The 24,157-nt window shown below is 41.6% G+C and overlaps 1 protein-coding gene across 7 annotated transcripts in view; it reads right to left on the bottom strand.

Moving 5' to 3' along the window:
- veph1 (ventricular zone expressed PH domain-containing 1) overlaps positions 1 to 24,157 on the bottom strand; it is a 226,132-nt gene that overhangs the window by 17,713 nt on the left and 184,262 nt on the right. For all 7 annotated transcript variants that reach the window (XM_048542472.2, XM_048542471.2, XM_048542470.2 and 4 more), the window contains one exon: positions 4,520 to 4,637. In XM_048542472.2, the coding sequence (XP_048398429.1) occupies positions 4,520 to 4,637 (118 nt within the window). The remainder of the gene's footprint in view (positions 1 to 4,519; positions 4,638 to 24,157) is intronic.

The raw sequence follows: 24,157 nt of genomic DNA, 5'->3' as shown, positions 1-24,157 counted from the left end.
CAGGACTTTTGTTTCTTTGTCCTGAACCTACCATTGTGATGAGATACAAGTTAGAAGCCTACGAATGCTGGCAGAGGGACTCAGAGGGTTGTTGCAAATTGGAATCCCTTTAAAACTGAAGTTTAATACTTCTCAAGTAGCATGGGATCTTATTTTACTGCTGTTACAGCAGTTTCTTGCCTTCCCCAAACACAAACGATTTCTAATTGTCAAGACAAAACAAAAAGGATGGTGACCACAAAGACTGCCAAGGCCACAATGAACTATGATTTGACAGCAAAGAACTATATAGCAGTATATGTACCCTATTATCAATGCAATGTCAAGAAAAATAAAAGTCTCACTTCCAAAAATAATGAAAACTAGCCTTCAGGTGAAGATCTAGATGCTATGGGTAGCTGTCCCATGTCCTTTGGCTTGAAGGATTCAAATGGGTGATTATCACAGTGTAAAATACTGGCCCTTAGAAATATGGTAGATATACAGGCGCTCAGAATGGGAGGATAGTCTCATCAGATGGTTGTCTCCTTCAAATGAAGATAGACCAGGAAGAAAAACCAATGAACCCTTCAGCTGCCTTCACTACTCCAATATGTCAATATATACTTTTCTGTCTAAATAACCAGTGCTGCTTCATAATGAACTTAATAAACTATCTGAAAATTCCTTATGAATGGCTGATGGCCTATATTAACTCACTGAGGTCAGGAACACCCAAATTCTATCAGGTAATTTTGGAGTTTGCTGGAATCAATCAAATTAAGGACTTTTTAGACTACTACACCCAGAGCTGTAATTGGAGACTGTCCAGTAGTTAAAAATCAGCAGTCCATTGTCAGGGGCTGAAACATCTAAGCAGGACTGAAAGTGCCTCCATTGCTTGTTGGTGGATGGAGAAAGGGTAAACAAGGAGACCAAATGGGCTCAATCAGGCATGTGTGGAAAAGTATCCTCTCAGAAATTCAGTGAGGTTGAGGCTCACTTTTTGAGTGGGACCTTTCATCCTGAAGAAAGCCCCTAGTGCTGATGCTACTGGGAGAATGCTGCTTGTTTACCTCTGTTACCCACCACAGCTTCAGGAGTGGGGTGGAGGGGTGAACATTCCACCATCAGTCCAACTTGTCTACAACTCCATGGAGCCCAGAACATGTTAAGAAAGAGGTTTAATGGATTTCCCTCCCAGCATCTGCATTCAGATGCAACATGAGCAGCCTTGGAAAGGTCAACTCAGGAATTTTCTCTGGACAACTTCAGATCATTGATTTAAATTATTTTAATGTGGTTTATCTTTGAAAACTTAATTGCTTTCTTCCATTTACTGGTACACATATGTTTTTTGCTGCCTATTGAGGAATGTCATTAATGACATACAATAACCCAGTCACATAATTTGCTTCACATGTAACCTGACCAACATCGCTGAGAAGAAACCACAGGAATCTGAGACTAGGAATACAATTTTCTACAACAGGCAAGCAAATGGAAATTGAATTTCAAATAAAAATAAAGGTGGTTCAATGAGTTAAATACATCAGAGAAACGTCACAAATTCAACGTAAAAGTCTCTTTTGTTCATATTTATCTGACAATTTTGAACGAAATATTTTCTTCTTGTTTAATTAATTTATTTTCGTTATTATATTCACCACTGCTTACTTTTCAAAAAATTATAAAGCAGAAGAAGAAAAATTGCATCAGTTGGGTCTGCAAATAAACCACAAAAAATAATCTCTGCAAACTAGTGTGCATTTAATGCCTTAAATATTCTTATTGGATATATTCAGCATATCCTGCAGACGACAGTTAGAACACTGAAACATGAAATTTAGAACTGATCAGTGACACAAAGAACATTCCTCTCCATTGCTTAGCATAGATAAATGTCTGAATAAAAACTCAGATTTTTGCCTCCCTATTGCCCCACGTGTCTAAAGTGAAGACAGTCGTAATACTGAAATCACATGGTGTGTAAAATCAACCTACTACGGTTATTCACTGTACTGATTTGACAATGGACTTTGATAGTTAAGTTTCTTCACCAACCATTTTAGTATTTTTAATCAAGCTGTTCAGAGATATTATTACACATCACTGGAGCAAATGGGACTTGAACTTGGGCCTCCTTGTCTAGAGGTAGGACCACTACCACTGCACCACAAGTGCCCCTTTCTTAGGAACATTTTGATAAATAAATGTTAACTGGAATCAGATGACACAGTTAGTACTCTTGATGTCATGTCAATTTACCAGTAATTCTAATGTTTGTGGAATGTTATGAAATCTGAAGCAGGGAAGAGCAAGTTTATATTAATAGAGTTAAAGCTAAAGTGTACGATAATCTTGAAGCAAATGCAGTGGTTATGCTCTTTTTTTTCCTGGTGAAATGGGATACTTAACGGAGTAGTTTTGAGGATATTAGTTCACATTTTGTTCATTGCTACAGAGAGTAAGGAGATAAGGAGAGCTGACAGCCAGACAAGACAGTTGAGTCATCAGGTAGAGCTAAACCAGACATTAAGATAACAAGGGCCTACACAAAGCTGAGAATCATTTTATTTGGCTAACCAAGATATTCCCCTTTTGTGTTAGTACAAGATTTTTGTTTTGTCTACTCAGTCAAACTTGAGAGTACTCCCTTTTTTCTGCAGAAACTCTTGAGAAGCCTCCAGCAATGCATTTCATGGGGTTAATCTGACAATTCTACGCTAGCAAAAGGAGTAACAATGGCACAAGGAAGGGGCAAAGGGAGCTGCAAGTAAAGGGAGCTATGTTCAAAGGAAGTTTTATCCTTCGGACAGAGTTTAACAGTCCTCACAGCATCCCTCTGGCCTCTGGACCCTGGCACAAAGTATCACACAGCTGCACTGGATTTCCCCTGAATTAGCAAATAGCCAGTGGACGGGCTCATTACCCACTAAAGGACAATAATGTCCTCTTCAAACTCAAGGATTAATGGAGGTAGTCCAGCACAGGAGTAGCAGCGTGCTATCTTTTCAGGTAAGAAAGGGAAAGGCCACTTCAACATGGAGGTGCTTTCTCACTAACTGTTTTAGATTTGAAAACAATGCCTTTGGCAGCTCAGTCACCATTGTAGAGGGAACCACACTTCCTTGGGACCAGTAAGAGACGCAGTTGGGTTTTCATCCCGTGCTCTGACGGTTGAGTGTGCCCCTGCACCGGAGCATGTGGGGAAGTTTTTGGCAGGATCCTCACAATACCCAAAACCAAGAGGGGGTCAGTAAGAGCAGTAAGCCCTCCGTCGCAGAAAAAAAAAGTAAATTTTTTTAACTTTAACGCAAGGCTGTGCATTTGGGTATGTTGTACAATGTTAGATCATTATGCTTCCGCTTATCGTTTTGAGTCACATAAACATTATTCACTTATACTACTCTCCCATGTAAGCCAGTTTGCCTGTTTGGTAAGTGATCTTTTCAGACTTGATGAATGGTAAGGCAAGACTTAATGCGTCTGTTAAACAGATGATTTCAAGACTGCTTTGGGGTCTTTTGGTGGTTGAAAACAAGCATTCGTTTGATTGAAGCCATGACGGTTCAGAAACTGATTTGAATTCCTTCACGTGTACAGTCGATGATATCTGCATCTGTGGGAAACCAGCCTGAGCTGCAAACTTGAGACCGACAGTGTGACTGGCCTCAGCTGTGAAGAAGCATGCAAACTCATTTGCCCACCCTAGCAATCATGCAACTGGATTGACAGCCACAAAGCAGACAAAGCCCCGGCCTCCACCCTCCAAACACCAAACATAACAGGCAGCAAGGTGAGTCAGGTTACCTGTGCAACATCATCACACCAATCTCAAACATTACAGGACAAGCAAGCCCATAACACTCAAAGCTATCTGGCATCTGAAAATGATTGTTTAACCAGCTGTAGGGCTCGATAAAAAAAACAGTGGAATGGAATTTTTCATTGTAACATCATCTTTTGTAGAAAGTATCTCCAAAGAAGCAAAGTAAACTTTCAGAACAAAATCTTTGAAAAAGAGCCTTTTATTTCAGCTAGGAAGCAGGTGAGAGTCTCATATTTAGGTATTTTATCACTTCCTCAGTTGCTAATTTCACTGGCAAGTTCTAAGAAGCTTGGGAAACCCATTCACTCCCAGATAAATAGAAAACCCCAAGTAAAATAGCAGCTAGCCATTGATATATTTAAATTTGCCTCAGGGAAGGTTTTTGTGCATGCAGCGTAACATGCTGCTGTTAAACATAGAATTGCAAGGCTTGGAGGTGGATTTCCACCAGGTTGCCAATGTCAGCGCTTCTAACCATGATACATTTATTTTTTGAGGTTAAAATTATTCCCACTCTAAATTTCTGCCATTTGTTTCCCCTTTTATAACATATTGTCCATTTGTCACTCCCCTATTCCATTCCCTGTAATGTTTTAACATTGACAATGTACCAAAAAGAAGTAAAAGGCTTTCTGAAAATATACTTCTCTTTTGAATGTAATTTTGCACAATCTTCGACACAACTTTCAATAATACTGCTGTTCTTACCTGTTGCCTTTTCAGGATTGTTGCACATGAAGCACTGCCAGACTCCTGCTTCCTCACTATAACCAAACAAGTCAAAAAACCTTACGTCCTCAAGATGCCTCTGCAAACTGTCCAGATCCTGTTTAAATATTTAGTAAGAAATTTTGGTACGTTAACTCCTTGTTTATAAAAATAACATGGACATCTTTAAACATTTGCTTTCTGTTCACTGAGAAATTCAGCTTATTAACTCAAGAATTACTTAAAGAATTTTCACAATTCTATTTGTTTCTTCTTTTTGAGGAAGAAAGAATCCATTTTACTTACCAATTCAGTTCTCATCAAGAGTTTACAAGATAAACAATCAGCTTCAAGGTTTAAGCTGAAGCTCTGAATTGAACATACGTATCTACACCCCAGACAAAAATCTTTGTCACCATAAACTAGAACTTCCCAAACTTTTTTCCACTGTGACTTCATTTTGAGATGTGAACGTTATGCTAACTGCTCAATAAGAACTGGGACAATAGGTGTGTGTTAGACTGGGTGCATCGCTGTTGTAAAGTGATTTCAACTCCATGGCATGTTTTCTTGGATTGCATGACTCCAAAATTTTATCTGGTGGCTGTGTTTTCCATCTGGTAAATATCTTAATGTAAATCCTATTACAACTCAAATAGCATTTAGAGGATGAGTGAATTTTAAGAGTCCCACGTCTGATACAACATTTTACAACTCTGCTTAAGGTATTGTAACAATATTAAAGATCGAAATTTTAAAAATGTGAAGAATATTAATTGGCAGCTGTACATTTCACATAAAGCGACTAGAAATAGTAACTCTTCTGAGATCCTTCATAGATCCATCTCAAAACAATTTAGACAGGGACCATGGTCATCTGCAAATTTCATACATTGTTTTGAATCAGTATGAACAGTGGGCCATTAACAAAGTCTTTCAGTGATCCCGCTTTATCCTTATTGACTGATGGAGAAAACAACTGAGAATTCTTTGACAAAACAAATGCATTCCTTCTATTGGACGCACCAGCACAATCAGAGGTCAATCCTCGTTCTCCAACAGTGGACAACAACAAGCATTATCTACAACTTTGCTACAGTGGGAAGTTTCAAGTATTTCCATGGTGTGACTCTATTAGCTACAGTATACACTGCAGCAACTCTTCAAAGCACCTTTGACAAATGCTTCAAAACCCATGAGGTTTACCACTTAAGAGGACAAGGGCAACATTTACACGGGAATACCACCAACTCCAAGTTCGCCTCAAAGCCACTCACCATCCTGACTTGGAAATATATTGCCATTCCTTCACTGTTGCTGGATTAAAATCCTGGAATTCCCTCCCTAATGGCATTTTGGGTCAACCTACAGCCTGTGGACTGCAGTGGCTCAAGAAGGCAACTCACTGTCACCTTCTCAAGGGCAGCTAGGGATGGGCAATAAATGCCCACGTCCCACTAGTGAATAAAAAAAGAAAAAAATATAAAATAATAAAAAAAATAAGATCAGCAATAATATTATTGAATAGACAAGCTGGCATGAAGGATCAAATCTTATTCCTATTACGTGTGACTTGGCAGAGTTCGGAGATCGGTCTTCTCCCTGGATTTCAGGTTACGTCACCACTACCATTCATGCTAAACTCAATGGTAAATCCTAAATTTTAAGATAGCAGTGGAAATTAGCAGCACTTACAAAAATTTGTTTTGACTATTGACTCCAAATTGATAAAATAAACTTCTGCAGAAATTTTATTTGACAACTTCAATCTTGTTAAAGGGAATTAAGGTAAACACGTATTATGGTTGGCCTTGCTGCTGAATTCAACTTAAGTGCTCCAATTACTGCCTGTCACTAGTTTGAATAAGTGTAAAAGTTATGGTGCTATAACATATGCTGAACAGTTTCCACAGTGAGCAAGGTTAGAGGGGTTTGTATTTCGGACATAACTCAATAACTGGTAGGAAGTACAGACTTCATCTTGCCTTTATCGCCTCTGGCATCATGTAACCAAAGAAATGCAACTGCTGATTCTGGAGTAACACCTATATAATACTGTAGAACAGTTTAGTCAACATTTATAGTTACTCAAAGAGATGGTAAATTAGTCATGACATCACATTACTCTGCTGTTGGAGCACGATCAATCAGTGGCACAGCTCTGACGGCAGGTCTTCGTAACCATAGTTCTTAACTTTTATGTTTTTGTGCCCTTTCTGATTAGCCAGGCAAAACTGACAGGTAGGAGCCTTTAAATATTCAAAATGCCAAGACTGTGAACTTTGGCACTGAGCAATACAGCAATGCTCCAGATAATAAAGTTCCTTTAATATTAACAGTTTACCAAGGGATAGACGTCATTGCACATATATCACCCATTTCTGCACCCCAGGCTAAGAAGTTAAATGTGAAGTCAGTACATGATGCCAATTTGAACATTCTCTAGTTAATCAAGCATCTTTGAAGCTACCATGTCTCTTGGATGCTACGAAGTCCTAATAAACAGCTACTCCACAGAGATAAAGCTGAAATAGGAGTGACCGATTCTGGATCACCTCTTTGACCTTGCTCTGATAATCATTGGGGAAATGAAGTATTATAATACAGCCAAAGTTAAACCAGAGTCATCACTTGGTGTAGTGTTCTATTGTTTTTTTTAAAAAATCAACATTTGATAATGTTAGTCCTTAACTGATCTCTGTACAATGCTTGATTGCTTTAGCTTGTGAGAGGAGCTAGGAAGTCAAGTAACTCTCACTGCCAGGAGGTTCTATTAACGATCTGGCCCTGTAAATACCACAAGCATATTGTAACTTTTCTAAATTTTAAAGTGTTTAAAGTTCTGTAAATAAATAACTTAGATTTAAAACTACAGTTAACGCTAGTATGAGCTAAATCATAGAAATAATATGTACAGCAATTCACTAACTAGAACAGGAATTGGTGAAAAGATGTGAGACGTAATACTGTTTTAGCATTCTGAAGTATGCAGCTTGATCACTGACTTGCAGAACACCCCAAATACAGTTGCCAAATAGAGATGCTTTGAATGCTTCATAATATCACAAGCAACAAAGAATCAATATGCAGGACACTAAAAGCTGAAGGCTGAAGAGGGATTTGATAATGTGAGTAACTTGCATTAGGTGTTGCTAACAGGTAGCCATCAATGTTGATGGGGCATGGGATGTGCATAGTTATTCTATGTTTAACTTTCTTTTTGGTTTCATGTTATAGTTGAACGTGTGGAAATGCTGAATGCATAAATTTACGTCGGTTTTTTATCACGTGGTTTTGCTGCTTCATTATGAGTTCGGGTTCAAGACTGAATGGCCAATAAGAAGACAAAGACAGCAACTATCCTTAGAAATAACAAGATGTAGAGCTGGATGAACACAGCAGGCCAAGCAGCATCTTAGGAGCAGGAAAGCTGACGTTTCGGGCCTAGGCCCTTAGGGTTTTAGATTTAAATGTAATTCTATTTATTACTTTAATGTAATTAATACATAATATATTAATATAAATATTGCACGGTATATGATAATCTTTGATATACCAGCTTCTGATCTTGTAGTTACATTAGCTGAGAACTAGTTTATCTTCTTTGTGCTTTTATATCAATGTTGTCAACTGGTTTGGTGCAGAGTTTCAGACTAGATTGTTACATTCTTCTTCCAGTGTTCTAACTCCGTCCACTCTGTGTCTTTTACAGCCCGTGATCCGCAATTCAGTAATATTTCGGAGGGTTACTCCTAGATTCCAATGCTCATACCTAACATTGGGCAGTACAGTACAGCCCTTGTGTTACACTCGACCCAATATTCTGTTCGTTAGTTGATGATCATTTGTTATCAGTTCTGGAAGGTAATGGCTCTGTTTGAGGTTGAATTAGGCTTCATGCAATCTGAATACAGGCTTGAGGCATGTCATTCTAGATCCTGATGGGGTTAGATGTATCATCTCAGTCATCTATTAGTGTTAGCTTTCCTGCTCCGCTGGTGCTGCCTGGCCTGCTGTGTTCCTCCAGCTCCACACTGTGTTACCTCAGACTCCAGCATCGGCAGTTCCTATTACTATCTGCTGCAGAGATGCATCATAACATGCTTGAAAGGTTGATTAAAAATATCTACAGGGAAGGAGAATTGGTGGCAGCAATTCAACACAACTTGAAGTTGCCAGTGATCGTCTCTGTATGACTTAACCATCACCCAAGACAGATTTATACATTTTAGGCTCCTAATCCAATCAAAGGTATGCTGCTAAGATGTCAAAGGTCACCTGTCTCCTGCCTGCTTGTCTGTGACAGTGAATACATGGTCATTTTTCTTCTTAATAAAACCTGCACAAACAGTATTACAACTGATGAAATAGAAAAGTACAGCTATTGGATTATTTCACAGCAGAAAGAGGAGAAACACTGTATATTTCATGTCACCTGCTTTTTATATATAGAATCACCTTGGACTTATTGTCCATTGTATTTATTTCTTCTCATTGCTATTTCAATTCTGCTGATTTAACTGATAACTTACCCAAGATGTTTCTGCAGCATCAGTGCTGAGAGATAGAGACAGCTTGCTACATGTGAGTAACTGAATAATCTTGTACCATCCTGGTCAGATGTTGTCATCTTTAAAACAATGTTAACTAAATTACCTGTGTAGTAGCCCAGGAGTGCTACTTATTAACAACCCATTTATGGAGACTGTTTCGCAAACTAGAAGACTGCATCTCAAACAGTATGTGGTGCCACACGAGAATGATATTTGTGGGAGAACAACCTCCTACCTTTCTTCCTCCAAACAATTAAGAATGTCCTTGATAAAGATGTCCTTTTTTTGAAGAAGGATCTAGACCCGAAATGTCAGCTTTCCTGTTCCTTTGATGCTGCTTGGCCTGCTGTGTTCATCCAGCTCTACACCTTGTTATCCTTGATAACTTATTGTGCTTTGGTATTCAATATGTCCAGCAAAACAGCATATGCAAGCATTATGCTTGAACACACTGTAACTATGCGCCCTTTGACATTGTAGGTACAACATCCATTATGATAACACGAATTTGGAAAAGAAATTCTTTAATGATCTTGCCTGTTAGCTCATGCTAATGGATGCTTTTACTTCTGCATCACCCCTGAGCTGCATTCAAACTGTGTTCCATGAATCTGAATAACCAGTTCATGTTCTCTTTAAGTTAGAGCCACTAGTGCACAGAAAGAGGCCGTTTGGCCCATCAAGCAAATGCCAGGTTTCACTATCGAGTCTATAAATCATCAGTTTCTCTGAGACAGGGGGCTTGAATTCAAGTTCCACCTGCTCCAGTGGTGTATAGCAACATCTGTGAAGACGTTGATTAAAAAGTTTTATTCTCCATCACTGTATTTTTCAACACTAAAGCAGCACACATTCGGGAAGTTGTTTAGATCTATATTGCCCTCTCTACAATTCATTTGTGGGACGTGGGTGCAACTAGTTGAACAGCATTTATTGTTTGTCCCTGGTTGCCCTTAAGAAAGTGGTGGTGAGCTACATTCTTGAACCGCTGCAATCTACTCGTATTTCCCTGTATCTAGCTTTGATCCACAGTCTTCTACTATCATTTAGTAAAGTATGTTCTTTCTGGGAATGTAAGGTGGTGGTGTTTGTTGCACTATGTGATATATTTTGATTTGATCCAATTTATTATTGTCACATGCACCTAGGTACAGTGAAATGTTTTGGTTTGCATGCAGTACAGGCTGATCATACCATACAAAATGCGTAATAGAACAGAGCAAAGGATACAATGTTACAACTTCAGAGAAAATGCACAGAGAGCAAGATCAACGTTAAATTTAAAACCTGAGAGGATCATTCAAGAACCTATGCTTGAATTTATTCATATGTGTATACAAACTTTTAAAATTTCTGCCTGATGGAAGCGGGTGGAATAATACAACCGGGGTGAGAGGGGACTTTGATTATGGAGGGTGCTTTCTTGAGGCAGTAGGAAGTATAGATGGAGTCAATGGATGAAAGGCTAGCTTGCGTGATGGACTGGGCTGTGTTCACTCCTCTGTAATTTCTTGCAGTCTTGGGAACAGCAGTTGCTATGCCACACTGTGATGCACCCAGGTAGGATGCTTTCTATGGTGCGTCTGTAAAAATTGGCCTGCAATGGAATGCTGCTTTGTTGCATTAGAGAGTAACTAGAATCTGGTGAGAGAGCAAGAGAGGACCTTTTTACAGATTCACAACTAAAGACAAGTAGGGAATTTAAATGCTGAAATTATATAATTACAAATTCTAAGCAATGTGTTGTACCTGCAATGATATAGGAGCTGGTGGCACCACATTGTGGGTCATAGTGACCACATCTATGGCAAGTATTGGCTGGTTGAAGAACTCTGGCTCAGAGTTGATGTGCTGGAACCTGAGCTTTGAGCAGTGCGACACATCAGGGAGGGTGAGAGTTATCTAGATGCTGTGTTCCAGATGACAGTCACACTTGGTAGGTAAAGTACTTCAAATCTGGCCATTGGTCAGGGACAGGAGGGTGTGACCACTAGTGAGGCAGGTAAAGGGATCCTGAATTGAGCATTGGAGGAGCCTCCACTCTTGACCTTGTCTATCTGAGAAACTTGCTCCCTGTGTGGGTGAAGAAATGACAGTAGGAAGAATGGGCAAACGGACACTGCACTGCAGTACAGGAGGCCATTTAAGCGGGGGAGCAGAAGAAAAAAAGGTGGTGACGGTAGGGGATTCTATACTTAGAGGTAACCCCTCTGTGCACATGGCATGTGGCCTGCCTGGATCCAAGGTTAGGGAATTTCAAACCAGTTTGAAAGGATATTGGAATGGGAGGGGGAGGATCCATCTGTTGTACTCTATGTTGGGACTAACAACATAGGCAAGAGGCTCAGTTTGGGGAATGTCAGGAACTAGGAACAAAATTATCGAACGGGATCACTGGATGATTACGTGAACCACTTACAGACGGAGAGATAAGAAAATTATGGACGCAAACACGTGGCTAAAGGACTGGTATGAGAAAGAGGGGTTCCATTTGGTGGGACATTAGGACGCGTACCCAAGAGGAAAAGAGTGTGAGAAAGGTAGTGCGTGAGTGAGTGTGTATGAGCGTGTACTAACACTTCCAGAACAAGTAATAGGACAGAGAGTATTGAAAGGGTCGGGACATCTAACTTCAGGCATGGCAGCTAAGGGGACTATTGAAAGATGCAGGGCAGTCAGCCCTGAAACAAGGTGAAACAAGTTAGCACATATTGAAATTGGTGGGTATGATGTTGTGGGCATCACAGAGATGTAGCTGCATGGGAATCAGGGCTGGGAACTAAATACCCAAGGATATGCATCCTAGAGAAAGCACACGCAGATGGGCAGACGGTCTGAAGTTGCCTTGCCAGTAAGAAATAAACAGTAAGAAACAATTAAAACTACAAGAAGCAACATAAGGTTGGAAAGCATAGCATCTGTGTGTGTATAGTTGAGAAACTGAAAAGGAGAAAAGATCCTGATGGAAGCTATGTACAGATCCCTGAGCAATGGTTGGGCTTTGGGGCAGAATATAAATAAGGAGGTAGAAAAGGCATATAAGAAAGGCACTATTACAATAACTATGGGAGACTTCAATATGCAAGAGGGCTGGAAAAATCAGGTTGGTAGCAGATCCCGATTCTGAATTTGGTGACGTGTAATGAGGCATACTTGATTAAGGAGCTTAAGGTAAAGGAACACCTTGGGGACAGTGACGATAAAATGATAGAATTTACCCTGAAGTTTGAGAGGGAGAAGTTGGAATCAGATATAATTGCTTTACAATTGAGTGAAGGTAACTACAAAGACATGAGGGAGAGGCTGGCCAGAGTTGATTGGAAGGGACCCTAGCAAGGAAGATGATGAAGCAGCAATGCCAGGAGTTTCTGGGGGTTAATTCAGGACTGAAATTCATCCCAAGTAAGAAGAAACATACTAAGGGAGGAATGATGCAACCATGGCTGACAAGGGAAGCCAGGGTCACCATAAAGGCAAAAGAAAAAAGCATACAATTTAGGATTAATGGGAAGCCGGAGGATGACAAAACCTTGAAAAAAATCAGCAGGGGACAGCTCAAAAAGCAATAAGGTGGGGGTGAAGTAAGCTAGCTATTAATATAAAGAAGATAGCAAGAGTTTTTTAGATATCTAAAAAGTAAGGGAGAGGCATGAGTGAACATTAGACCATTGAAAATGCAGCTGGAGAAGCCGTAATGGGGAAATAAGGAAAGCACGGAGGAACTGAATAGGTACTTAGCATCAGTTTTCAGGGTAGAAGGCACTGGTACCTTACCAGAACTTCAACAGAGTCAGGGCGAAGAGGACAGTATAATGGCTACCCTAAAGCAGCAGTTGTGGAAGCAAGGTCATTGGGGTCATTTAAGAGACTGCTGGACGTGTATATGGTCACAGAAATTTGAGGGTGCATACATGAGGATCAATGGTCGGCACAACATTGTGGGCTGAAGGGTCTGTTCTGTGCTGTACTGTTCTATGTTCTAAAGGGAAGCCAAGTGGTCTGAAAGTGGATAAATCGCCCAAACAGATGGACTACACCATAGGGTTCTAAGCTTCATACTGGTCTTAAGGTCGATGTCGTCAAGCATACTGTTTGTCAAGTATTGTACTGTGTCGCTCTGGGGCATTGATGATTAAATTCAACATTGGAAACAATGCCTACAAAGACTGAAAGACAGCTCCCAAGATATGAAAATTGATCCATGTAGCCCAGAAGCTTGCTGTAGATACTGATTGTCGGCAGTCTGTTTTACAAGATGGTTACAAGATTGATTAGGAGACCTTTGTCTTCCAGATGTTTAGCCAAAGGCCTAGTCTCTCAGTCATGTTGATGAATCCTCAAGAATCGTTGATAGCTAATGCAAATTAAATTTGTGGCACGGTGGCTCAGTGGTTAGCACTGCTGCCTCACAACATCAGGGGCCTGGCTTTGATTCCTGCTCGGGCAATTGTTTATGTGGAGTTTGCACATTCTCCCCGTGTCTACGTGGGTTTCCGCCGGTTTCTTCCCACAGTCCAAACATGTGCAGGGTAGGTGGATTGGCCATGTTAATTTGCCCATTGTGTTCAGGGATTTGAAGATTAGGTTTGGGTTTGGGAATGGGTCTGGGAATGGGATTCTCTGAGGGTGAGTGTACACTTGTTGGGCCGAGGGGCCTGTTTCCACACCGTAGGGATTCTATGAAAATAAAGTTTAAAATAACCATACAAAACTCATGTAAATGGGTTTATATAACCAAAACCATTGTATAACTTGGCTGTGCCTTTGTGTAAAAATGTTATACCCCAAAGTATTTTCACATTCGTTAGCCAATTTTTAATTTAGAAACGTAAAAACAGTTACAAAACCTTAAACTGATAATATTACATTTGACACGGGTGATACGATATTACCACTATCAAACAAAAAAATTCAAACTCCTCAATTGCTTCATCAAGGGGGTTGGATATGAGGGCCGAGTGGTATTATTAATCCTGAGACCCAGGTCTGATACCTGCCATGGCAGATGGTGGAATTTTAATTCAATTTTAAAAATTTGAAATTAGCAGTTTATTGACGACCATGCAATGGTTGTCAACTGTAAGAAAAATCCATTTCGTTCACTAATGTCCTTTAGGGACAGAAATCTGCCATCTTCACTGGTACGGCCTACGTGTAACTCCAGATCCACTGCAATCTATTTGACTCATAATGATTGTCTGGGTAACTAAGGATGGACAAGAAATGCAGCCAAGTCAGTGCTGCCCCCATCCCATGAAGGAATAAAAAAAAGACAACATGATTGAAAACTCAACCAATCCTAAAAAACCATGATGGTTCAGGACCAAAACTTCATATTGATAGGACACAGATGCCAGTTTGTAAGTTTGATTAATGTGGGCTAGCTGTTGAATATGGATTACGTTGCTATGGGCAGAATAAGGCCACTGTCCAATTGCAGGAGTAACCAAGGTTATTGGGGATCAGGCAGCACTGCACGGACTGGGATTGGCAAACTCACGTTGTTGCCTCTAATCCAATCTCTACCCAAGCTGCCAGCAGATTGAATTACTTCTTGGTTGCCACTGAAGTGGAGTGGGTGCTCCATATCAAGCAGCCCCTTCATGATCAAGAAAACCTCATCGCAGCTACAGCAGCAGGTTGCATGTTTTTAGAATGACCATTTAAATCCTCTCCCTGTGGCAATGGCAATGACTTCTTGTTTCAAGTTCTGGACTTCCCTTCTCTTCCTGATCCCTCTTGTCTATCACTGTTCTATGTGTAATCCTACATGTTCAGTAAAAATGCAAAGCTCAACTGACCTTTACTAATTTGTTAAATCTGGCTCAATGTATAGTGTGTCTTATTTTAAGGCAAACAAGCTGTGGCTGCAAAGATCTTTAAGCTACGGGCTGAAGAGAACTCAATGCTGCAGTGAAATGATATGGGTTCCATTGTAACCATTTGCCTAAGTAATTTGCTTGATGCCAGCAAATTTCTTCTGCATTCTGACTTCACGTCTAGTTGCAGACACAGGATTGACGCACTAATCTGGATTTCTGCTCCAAACCCTCGTACCAGATGTGTAAATCAGTCAGCTGACAGAAGAAAATGTCTGGGTATTTGTTCTCCGAGACCACTGCTCAGTTTCAACAACTGTGTACCCTCAGGAAATATTTCACAACAGTGTTCCATTTCATTCCTGTTGGAATTTTGGTTCCAGTAACCCCTTTGGGCAACATCTTCTCCCACACTGTGGTATGTACCAATGAACTTCCTTGTGGACATTTAGGAGGCGGAAACAGGCTGATTGTGAAGGGATACCAGAGTGCACACCACTCTGTGCTCACCTGAAAATCGACAGCTGTACATACTGTGAAACAGAGATTTTGCAGTTATCATGCCCCAGTGGAAGGTTGGGACAGCAGATTTAGTAATAGCACTAAGATACATAAATGTCAGAACAATTCCATTTTTCAACTCTCATTAAGGAGTACCTCAGTCACAGTGCATCAATCCATCAGTAAAACTGAATGAGAAAAGGTACTCGAGACACAGTAACTTTGTACATTGGCTGATTGATTACAATGATCACAAACCATTTCATCAATCCCTGGCAAAATTTCACAATAATCTTAGAGAACTGATTTCATAGGACTTGGGTTTTCAAAAGCCACATAGAACTGTGTTATTTGCTGCAATATCATCTGCTGCATATTGGAAAAACACCTACTAACTGTGATGGTCAATAAAACATGGTCTAATCTCTTTCAGACGTGTGGCAATGAAACTTATGAGGATTGTGTCATGGGGTGACAAACATGACAATTCTGCTTACATCGATTTCTTAAAAGACACTTACACTACAGTCACCATTTTTCACAGATATCATGGAGCTGGGTTCTCAGCCCTTTATGCAAGTGCTATAGATCTCCCTTTCACTTCATTTCACTCTGCTACTTGTAAGTTCTCACCCATGTAACTCGATAAAGGCTGCACAGAGGATGAGATCTCTTCCAATGTAACAGCTTCCAGAATTTTGCAACAAACACACAGAATGCTGGAGAAACTCAGCAAGTCTGGCAGCATCTGTGGAGAAAAAACAGAGTTAACGCTTTAAGTGCGGTATGACTTCTTCAGAACTTTCGGAAAATTGGTTTTTATAATGCCTTTAACAGAGGAGGTGGCCAAATGTAAAAGACAAAGGGTTGTTAATTCATTTCAGAATTTTGTCCTTGTCTAACACAATAATTTAATTTTGACTTGAAATTTTGTGATATAATCACTAATGTGCCTCTTCCAACTGTCCATATAAACACAAAGTAATACACAAGTTAAAGGAAAATTTCCTGCAAGCATACCATACATTTCAGATTGTCTAAAATTAGCAATAGCCATGCTGCGTCAATTTTACAAAATGATGTCTGCTCTGCTTTTTATATTCAATCACAGCATGTGGACACACTGGCTAAACGAACAATTTTTGCCCATCACTAATTGCCCTTGAAAAGTCGGTTGAGCTACCTTCTTCAGCTGCTGCGTTCCTTGGCATGTAGATACACCTACACAGCTGTTAGTGAGGCAGTTCCAAGTTCTTAATCCAGTGACATTGAAGGAACATTGTTATAGCTCCAAGTCAGGTTTGTAGCTTGGATGAGAACTTGCAGATGCTGTGTTCCCATTTATTTTCTGCCCTTACCCTTCCAGCTGGAGGTGCTGCCAAATTCCACAATAATTAGCAAACATTCCTACTTCTGACTTTATGATGGACGGAAGTTTATTGATGAAGCAGCTGAGAATGGTTGGAGTTAGGACACTACCTAGCCTGCAGCAAAGTCCTCAGGCTGAGACCATTGATCTCCAACTCCTCGACTATCTTCCTTTGTGTAAGGTGTGACTCCAACCAGCGGAGAGTTTTACACCTGATTTCCACTGGCTGCAGGTTTATCAGGGCTCCATGGTGCTCGGTGAAACACTGCACTGATGTGAAGGTAGGTGACTCTCACCTCACCCAAGGAGTTCAGGTCTTTTCTCCACATTTGGATGATGGCTGAAATATCTTCTTCCATGCATAAAGACAGCAGGCTCTTGTTATCATACAATATACCAAGCTGAATGTCGCATAAACAAATATTATTTATAAGTTTTTTTGTTCAAAAACAGTGAATAAAATGCATTTTCTTTATAAGTGCTGTATTCCTTGCCTCCCTGACCTTTCATTCTCCAAGTTTGTTTTACTGGCTACAGCTGCCTCACTGGGATTATAAAGGCATTTAATAGAGTTTTGGTTTCCCTCACCATTGATGTAAGTGGCACAGGGAGGTAATTTGCTATTTTGCGAAGAGATAGGACATACCACACTGTGCTAGCAGTGATTGTTATATGTCTTAACAATAAGATTATTTGTAACAACACAGAACTGAAGAAATTAATTCATCAAAGAAACTGACATGACACTTTTTTCCTGAAATAAGATCTTATTTATCTGATTCATTCACATGGTTCTGCCTTAAGTACAAAGTCTAACTGAATTATTTGATCCTAACAGAGGAATTACAGAGAATCAGTGAACAGAACATGTGCAAATTCTTGTCTCAAGAATGTCTTAACTTCCTTTGTAAATTACACAAAGTTGACAAAATAATATACAGTTGAGATGAATTTACTTTTGTGCCATTATGGAGCTTTATAAACTTTCATGCATGACTGTATAAGTTTATGCCATGAGATATTTCAATTGTTCACTTATTCATAGCTTTTTTAAAAAGTTCAGTTTCCTGCAATGGGAAACCTATTGGCAGTTGATATTAAAGAGCTGGCTGCTAAAACACCCCTGGAGATAGTACTGATGTAATTCAATATAAGCATCCACTGAGTATCATCTGGAAATGTTCTAGCAACTGGCACATATTCAAGAACATGGCTAAATGTTGGAAATGCAAGTTGCAAAATCAATAGTACTCATAAGTTACCATGTACTTAAAAAGCAATTTGTGTTACACAATCAACACTTCCTTCGGAAGAAAATTCCTACTTTAGGACAACAACAATACAAAGTGTTATGAAATAAACACAGGAAGAACACAAGTCTACAAATGTACCTTTCTGTCTGCATGCAATCTTGTACAATAAACATGACAGCGATGGAAATGTCGTTAAGTTTTCACTGCAAAAATTGGTTATCTTTTCCTGAGTGAATTAGGACTCTTGTTTAATGCTTACATTTAATCCTTCTGAACACTGAGGCATATTGAACTATAAAGATGATTAAGTTCTTTAATCGCTTGAAGCAATGTCACAAGCATTTGATTATAAGTTGCACAGCCTTTTATAATTTTTTAAAATTAATCAAAATTTGTGCAAATAAATTAGTTCCACGTATTGAAGGCTTTACTTTCTCACATCTGTGGATTTATTGGATGCAAATTCAAGTTTTGAATCTGAACCTTGTAAACAAATTGGTGAATTTGAAATGAGTGGGGAGATAAAGTCTGAAATATATATTTGCTGACCCAAACCTGTCTCCAAATCATCACCTCCAGTTTAAACTGAGGCTGGATTTGGGTAGGTGTCAAACCATTCCAAGGACGCAGGTTGAAACTTTAAGTATGATTCTATGAATGTGAACCTCATTGTTACTCAGGTTTGTAGCGTTGTTTTCAGCTAGGTCCTGGATGTCAGGTAACTCAGCAGCTTTATCTGCACAGGATCAGTCAATTTGGGAAATTAATACTTCTGGGATCAATCTGCTTACTAGATAACTCTCTATAATTGGGCAATAAGATGTTCTCTAAGGCTTCTGGCTATGATTCCCCACCCCACTCCTTGAGGCATCCAATAACCCCCCTGGCCTCCAATTCCCTTCCAGCTTTTATGAGCTAATGCCCCTCAAGGGGAAGCCCAGAGATGAATTAAGTGCATTGAGTAAATAGGTTTGATCTAACAGTGACTACCAAGACAAAAGAAAAATACTGAGGATGTGGGAAATCTGACATGCAAACAGAAAATGCTGGAGAATCTCAGAAGATCTGATAGAATCTGTGGATACAGGGACACATTTTAGCTTCATAGAGAGAGTGAGAGAGAGAGAAAGAGAGAGAGAGAGCACTATGTACATTGCATTGCCCTCATTAATAATCTGTTCCCCCTTCAAACAACTTCTGTAAATTAAACTGGATTTCCTATTCAGAAATGGAATGCTGGCTTTCTTTAACTAACTTGCAGCTCTTCATTTGACTATTAATATTTTCCTAAGTTATTGTTTCTCATGAAAAAGGATCATAGTCTAGAAAATGGAGAATTAGTCTAAATAGAGTTAAGAAATAACCGATAGAATAGGTTACAGACTCTAAGGTGTCAGTGAAGACACAGGAGCATGTGACATGCTTAATGCCATAATTGTGAGGGCCTTGAAACAAAACATAGATTGGAAGAACCAAATTGGCAAAAGCAACTTAGAATGCACTGGGATAACAAGGTGTAGAGCTGGATGAACACAGCAGACCAAACAGCATCAGACAAATGGTCAGTTTTCCTGCTTCTCTGTTGCTGCTTGGCCTGCTGTGTTCATCCAGCTCTACACCTTGTTATTTCGGATTCTCCAGCATCGGAAGTTCCTACTATCTTGGAATGCACTGGGACGGTTTTCCAAAATTATATACTGAAGCATCAGTTAGATTTATAAATATAAACTAAACTCTAGATATAACGTTATAGAATGAGACAAGACTTATATCCGTTCTCATAGAGAAAGATTCTCAGAGGCAGACTGGCCATAATTTTAATGAAGTTATCAACCCAAAAAATTCTCTTTATTCTTATTGCTTTTTTTAAAATCCACTAATCAATATTCAGTTCTTGTTAATATATTATCTCCAATCTCATAAACTTTACTTTTTCATAACATTGAATCAAATGGCTTTGAAAATCCAGATATATTACATACACTGGCTTTCCCTCATTTATCTGTCAGTTATATCCTTAAAACTAGAGTAGACTTGTCAAATTCAACTTTCCCTTCAGAAAACTACATCAATACTACCAAATGTGATCTGTCATCATAAAATTAATAAAACATTCAAATATCTTTTCTATTACAGGTCTATCTATAGACATTAAGGGATATACGGATCAGGTGGGAAAATGCAGCTAATGTAAAAGATTAAAGCAGATTTCAGATGCTGCGTACCCTCCTCCTGCTATTATTTTGTGTATTCTTATTGTTAAGACCGTTTTATACTTAAGAATATTTGTGGTCTTGAGTTTGAGAAATTGTGGAGACTTGAGTTTTTGTTTGAAAGAGGTCACTGAAAGAACATTGTAATCTTTTTTAACAAGGCATTTCTTAGTAGTCACATGTCGTATTACTTTGTTTTATGCTGGAACCTTCTGCCTGGGTTAATAGAGTAAAGAATCTAGTTTCTCCTTCTGATATGTTTTCAAGTATTTGGGGAGAAGACTTCTGAGAGAAAGGATCTTCTCAGCTCGGGTCTCCTGTCCTGAAAATAGCCCATGTTGTGGGCCCAGTATAGTGACTGGAATTGCTCTTCCATGAGAAAGCTCTGAGTTTATTGGCATTTCCTGAATGAGTACAAATGCATTTGTTCAGCAACAAGCATCTTTTTACACCAGAATGTTAAACTAAAAGCCATCTGAACATCTCAAGTATTATCATTTTTGCTTTTGAGAACTAAAACTTATCAACTAAAAGGTTTTATTTTAATTAAGCGAATCTGTGCAGAAATAAAATAAACAGTGAATCGTGAATATTAGAGATCTGAAACAAAAACAAAACAGATTTGAAAAACAGTCACTGGACTCAAAATTATAACTCTGCTTTTCTCCCCAAAGACGCTGCCAGATCTGCTGGGTTTCTCCAGCAATTTCTGTTTTTGTCTGCAGTAATAAAATGTTACCGAGTTTTGAGAAGATTTGTAGCTCAGGTTGAGGTTCTGGATGTAAGTTTGCTCGCTGAGCTGGAAGGTTCGTTTTCAGACGTTTCGTCACCTTTTTTCTATTTGAAAAAATATACTTTATTCGTAAGATGTACAAAAAATAAAACATATTCACACACCTACCCAGTCATGCAAGCCGCTCCGGGTTACCCAGGGGGTATATACACCAACTAAAGGAAAAAAACAAAGAAGGAAAAAAAAAACAAAGCAAAGAAAACACCCCGGCAGTCGTCACCCCGCACAGTCCCCGTTGGCCCCCTGACCAGTTGGGGAAGGCGCCAGCTGGGCCCAGTTACCAGATAGGGTTCTTTTTTCTATTCTGGACGAGGGGTTTCATACCGTGGTCTTTCCCCACCGCGCCTTGGCGGCGGCTGCCCCAAGCTTTAGCGCGTCCCTCAGCACGTAGTCCTGGACCTTGGAGTGCACCAGTCTGCAACACTCGGTCGAGGTCAGTTCTTTCAGCTGGCAGACCAGCAAGTTGCGGGCAGACCAAAGAGCGTCTTTCACCGCATTGATGGTCCTCCAGGCACAGTTGATGTTGGTCTCAGTGTGCGTCCCCGGAAACAGCCCGTAGAGCATGGAGTCCCGCGTCTCGGAGCTGCTCGGGACGAACCTCGACAAATACCACTGCATCCCTCTCCAGACCTCCTGCGCATAGGCACACTCCAGAAGGAGGTGATCGACAGTCTCGTCCCCCCCGCAGCCACCGCGAGGGCAGCATGCGGTGGTGCAGAGATTCCGGGCATGCATAAAGGATCTCACTGGCAGAGCCCCTCTCACCGCCAGCCAAGCAATGTCCTTGTGCTTGTTTGAAAGTTCTGGCGATGAGGTATTCTGCCAAACGACTTTGGCAGTCTGCGTGGGGAACCACACGACGGGATCCACCCTCTCCTTTTCCCGAAGGGTCCCGAGGATAATATGTGCTGACCACTGCCTGACGGCCTTGTGGTCAAAGGTGTTTCCTTTCAAAAATTTCTCCACGAAGGACAGGTGGTACGGAACGGTCCAACTACTCGGAGCGTTCCGCGGCAACGAGGCCAGGCCCATCCTTCGCAACACCGGGGACAGGTAGAACCTCAGTAAGTAGTGACACTTGGTGTTTGCGTACTGAGGATCTACACACAGCTTGATGCAGCCGCACACAAAGGTAGCCGTCAGGGCGAGGGTGGCGTTCGGTACACCCTTTCCCCCATTTCCCAGGTCTTTGTACATGGTGTCCCTGCGGACCCGGTCCATCCTCGACCCCCAAATGAAGTGGAAGATGGCCCAGGTGACCTCACCGGCGCAGGTCCAGGGAATAGGCCAGGCCTGGGCCACATACAACAGTACCGAAAGCCCCTCGCACCTGACAACCAGGTTCTTACCCACGATGGAGAGGGACCGGAGCGTCCACCTGCCCAGCTTCTGCTTCAATTTGGTGATACGCTCCTCCCAAGTCTTAGTGCATGCCCTAGCTCCACCAAACCAAACACCCAGCACCTTCAGGTAGTCTGTCCTGACGGTGAAGGGGATGAAGGAGCGGTCGTCCCAGTTCCCGAAGAACATGATTTCGCTCTTACCCCTATTGACTTTGGCACCCGAGGCCAGTTCAAACTGGCCGCAGATGTCCAATAGTCTACTCACCGACTGACGATCGGTGCAGAAGACAGGGACATCGTCCATGTACAGGGAGGTCTTGACCTGAAGGCCTCCGCTGCCTGGGATAGTCACGCCCTTCAGGCTCACGTCCTTCCTGATGGAGGCGGCAAAGGGCTCCACACAGCACACGAACAAGGCAGGAGGGAGCGGGCAGCACTGCCTGACTCCAGATCTGACAGGAAAACTGTCTGATTCCCACCCGTTGATCGAGACTGCGCTAACGATGTTGGCGTAAAGCAGCTGGATCCAATTGCGGATGCCCTCCCCGAACCCCAATTTGGAGAGGACGTCCCTCATGTAAGCATGAGAGACCCTGTCGAAGGCCTTCTCCTGGTCCAGGCTGACGAGGCAGGTGTCCACCCGCCTGTCCTGTACATAGGCGATCGTATCCCTGATGAGCGCGAGGCTCTCAGCGATCTTCCATCCCGGCACAGCACAGGTTTGGTCAGGGTGAATCACCGACTCCAGGACAGACATGACCCGGTTGGCTATGACCTTGGCCAGGATTTTGTAGTCCACGTTTAATAGTGAAATGGGACGCCAATTCTTAATTTCTTCCCTCTCCCCCTTTCCTCTTGTAAATGAGGGTGATGATGCCCTTCCTCACGGACTTGCACATTTCCCCTGCCCCGAAGCGCACTATCGTACACCTCCAGCAGGTCCTGGCCAACCAGGCCCCACAGAGCGGAATACAGCTCGGCCGGTAAGCCGTCGCTCCCGGGAGTCCTATTCCTCTCCAAGGACTTGAGGACTCTGGTCAGCTCGTCCAGGGATATCGGCCGGTCCAGCCACTCCCTCGTGCCGTCGTCTAAGACCTCCGTTATAGACGACAGAACGACTTGGAGGCCGTGCTGTCCGTGGGCTTCGTGTCGTACAGCCCGGCATAGAAGGATCTGCTGATCCTCAAAATGTCGGGCCGAGACGACGTCACTGAGCCGTCGTCCTCCTTCAGCCGGCTAAGCACAGAGCTCTCTTTGTGCACCTTCCGAAAGAAGAAACATGAGCACGTCTCGTCCTGCTCCACGGAGCGGACCCTGGACCGGAAGATTATCCAGAAGGCCTGCGCGGCGAATAGCGAGGCTTGCTGGCCCCTCACCTCGCGGAGGTCCTCCGTGACATCGACCCCCATCAACTGCAGAAGGAGCAGGTTCTGCACCCTTTTCTGGAGTCGCGACAGCTTTCCCCGCCTCTCTCTTGCCTTCTGAACACCCTTGAGGACAAAGAACCTCTTGATGTTCCCCTTCACCGTCTCCCACCAGTTGCCTGGAGACTCAAAGAGGGGTTTCACGGTTCTCCAACCGGCGTACTCCCTCTTAAGCTCCTCGACATTCTCTGGGGTCAACAGAGTCGTATTGAGCTTCCACGTCCCCTTGCCGGCTGGCTGGTTGTCCTCTAAGTGACGGTCGGCCAGCAGGAGGCAGTGGTCAGAGAAGAACACCGGCTCGACGCCGGTGGACCTGACCGATAACGCCCGTGACACAAACAGGAAGTCTATCCTTGAGCGGATAGACCCG

The sequence above is a fragment of the Stegostoma tigrinum genome, chromosome 14 (genome assembly GCF_030684315.1).
Source record: "Stegostoma tigrinum isolate sSteTig4 chromosome 14, sSteTig4.hap1, whole genome shotgun sequence".
Lineage (NCBI taxonomy): Eukaryota > Metazoa > Chordata > Chondrichthyes > Orectolobiformes > Stegostomatidae > Stegostoma > Stegostoma tigrinum.
Note: the sequence above shows the minus strand (reverse complement) of the source record. Positions and strands in the feature narration are given on the sequence as shown.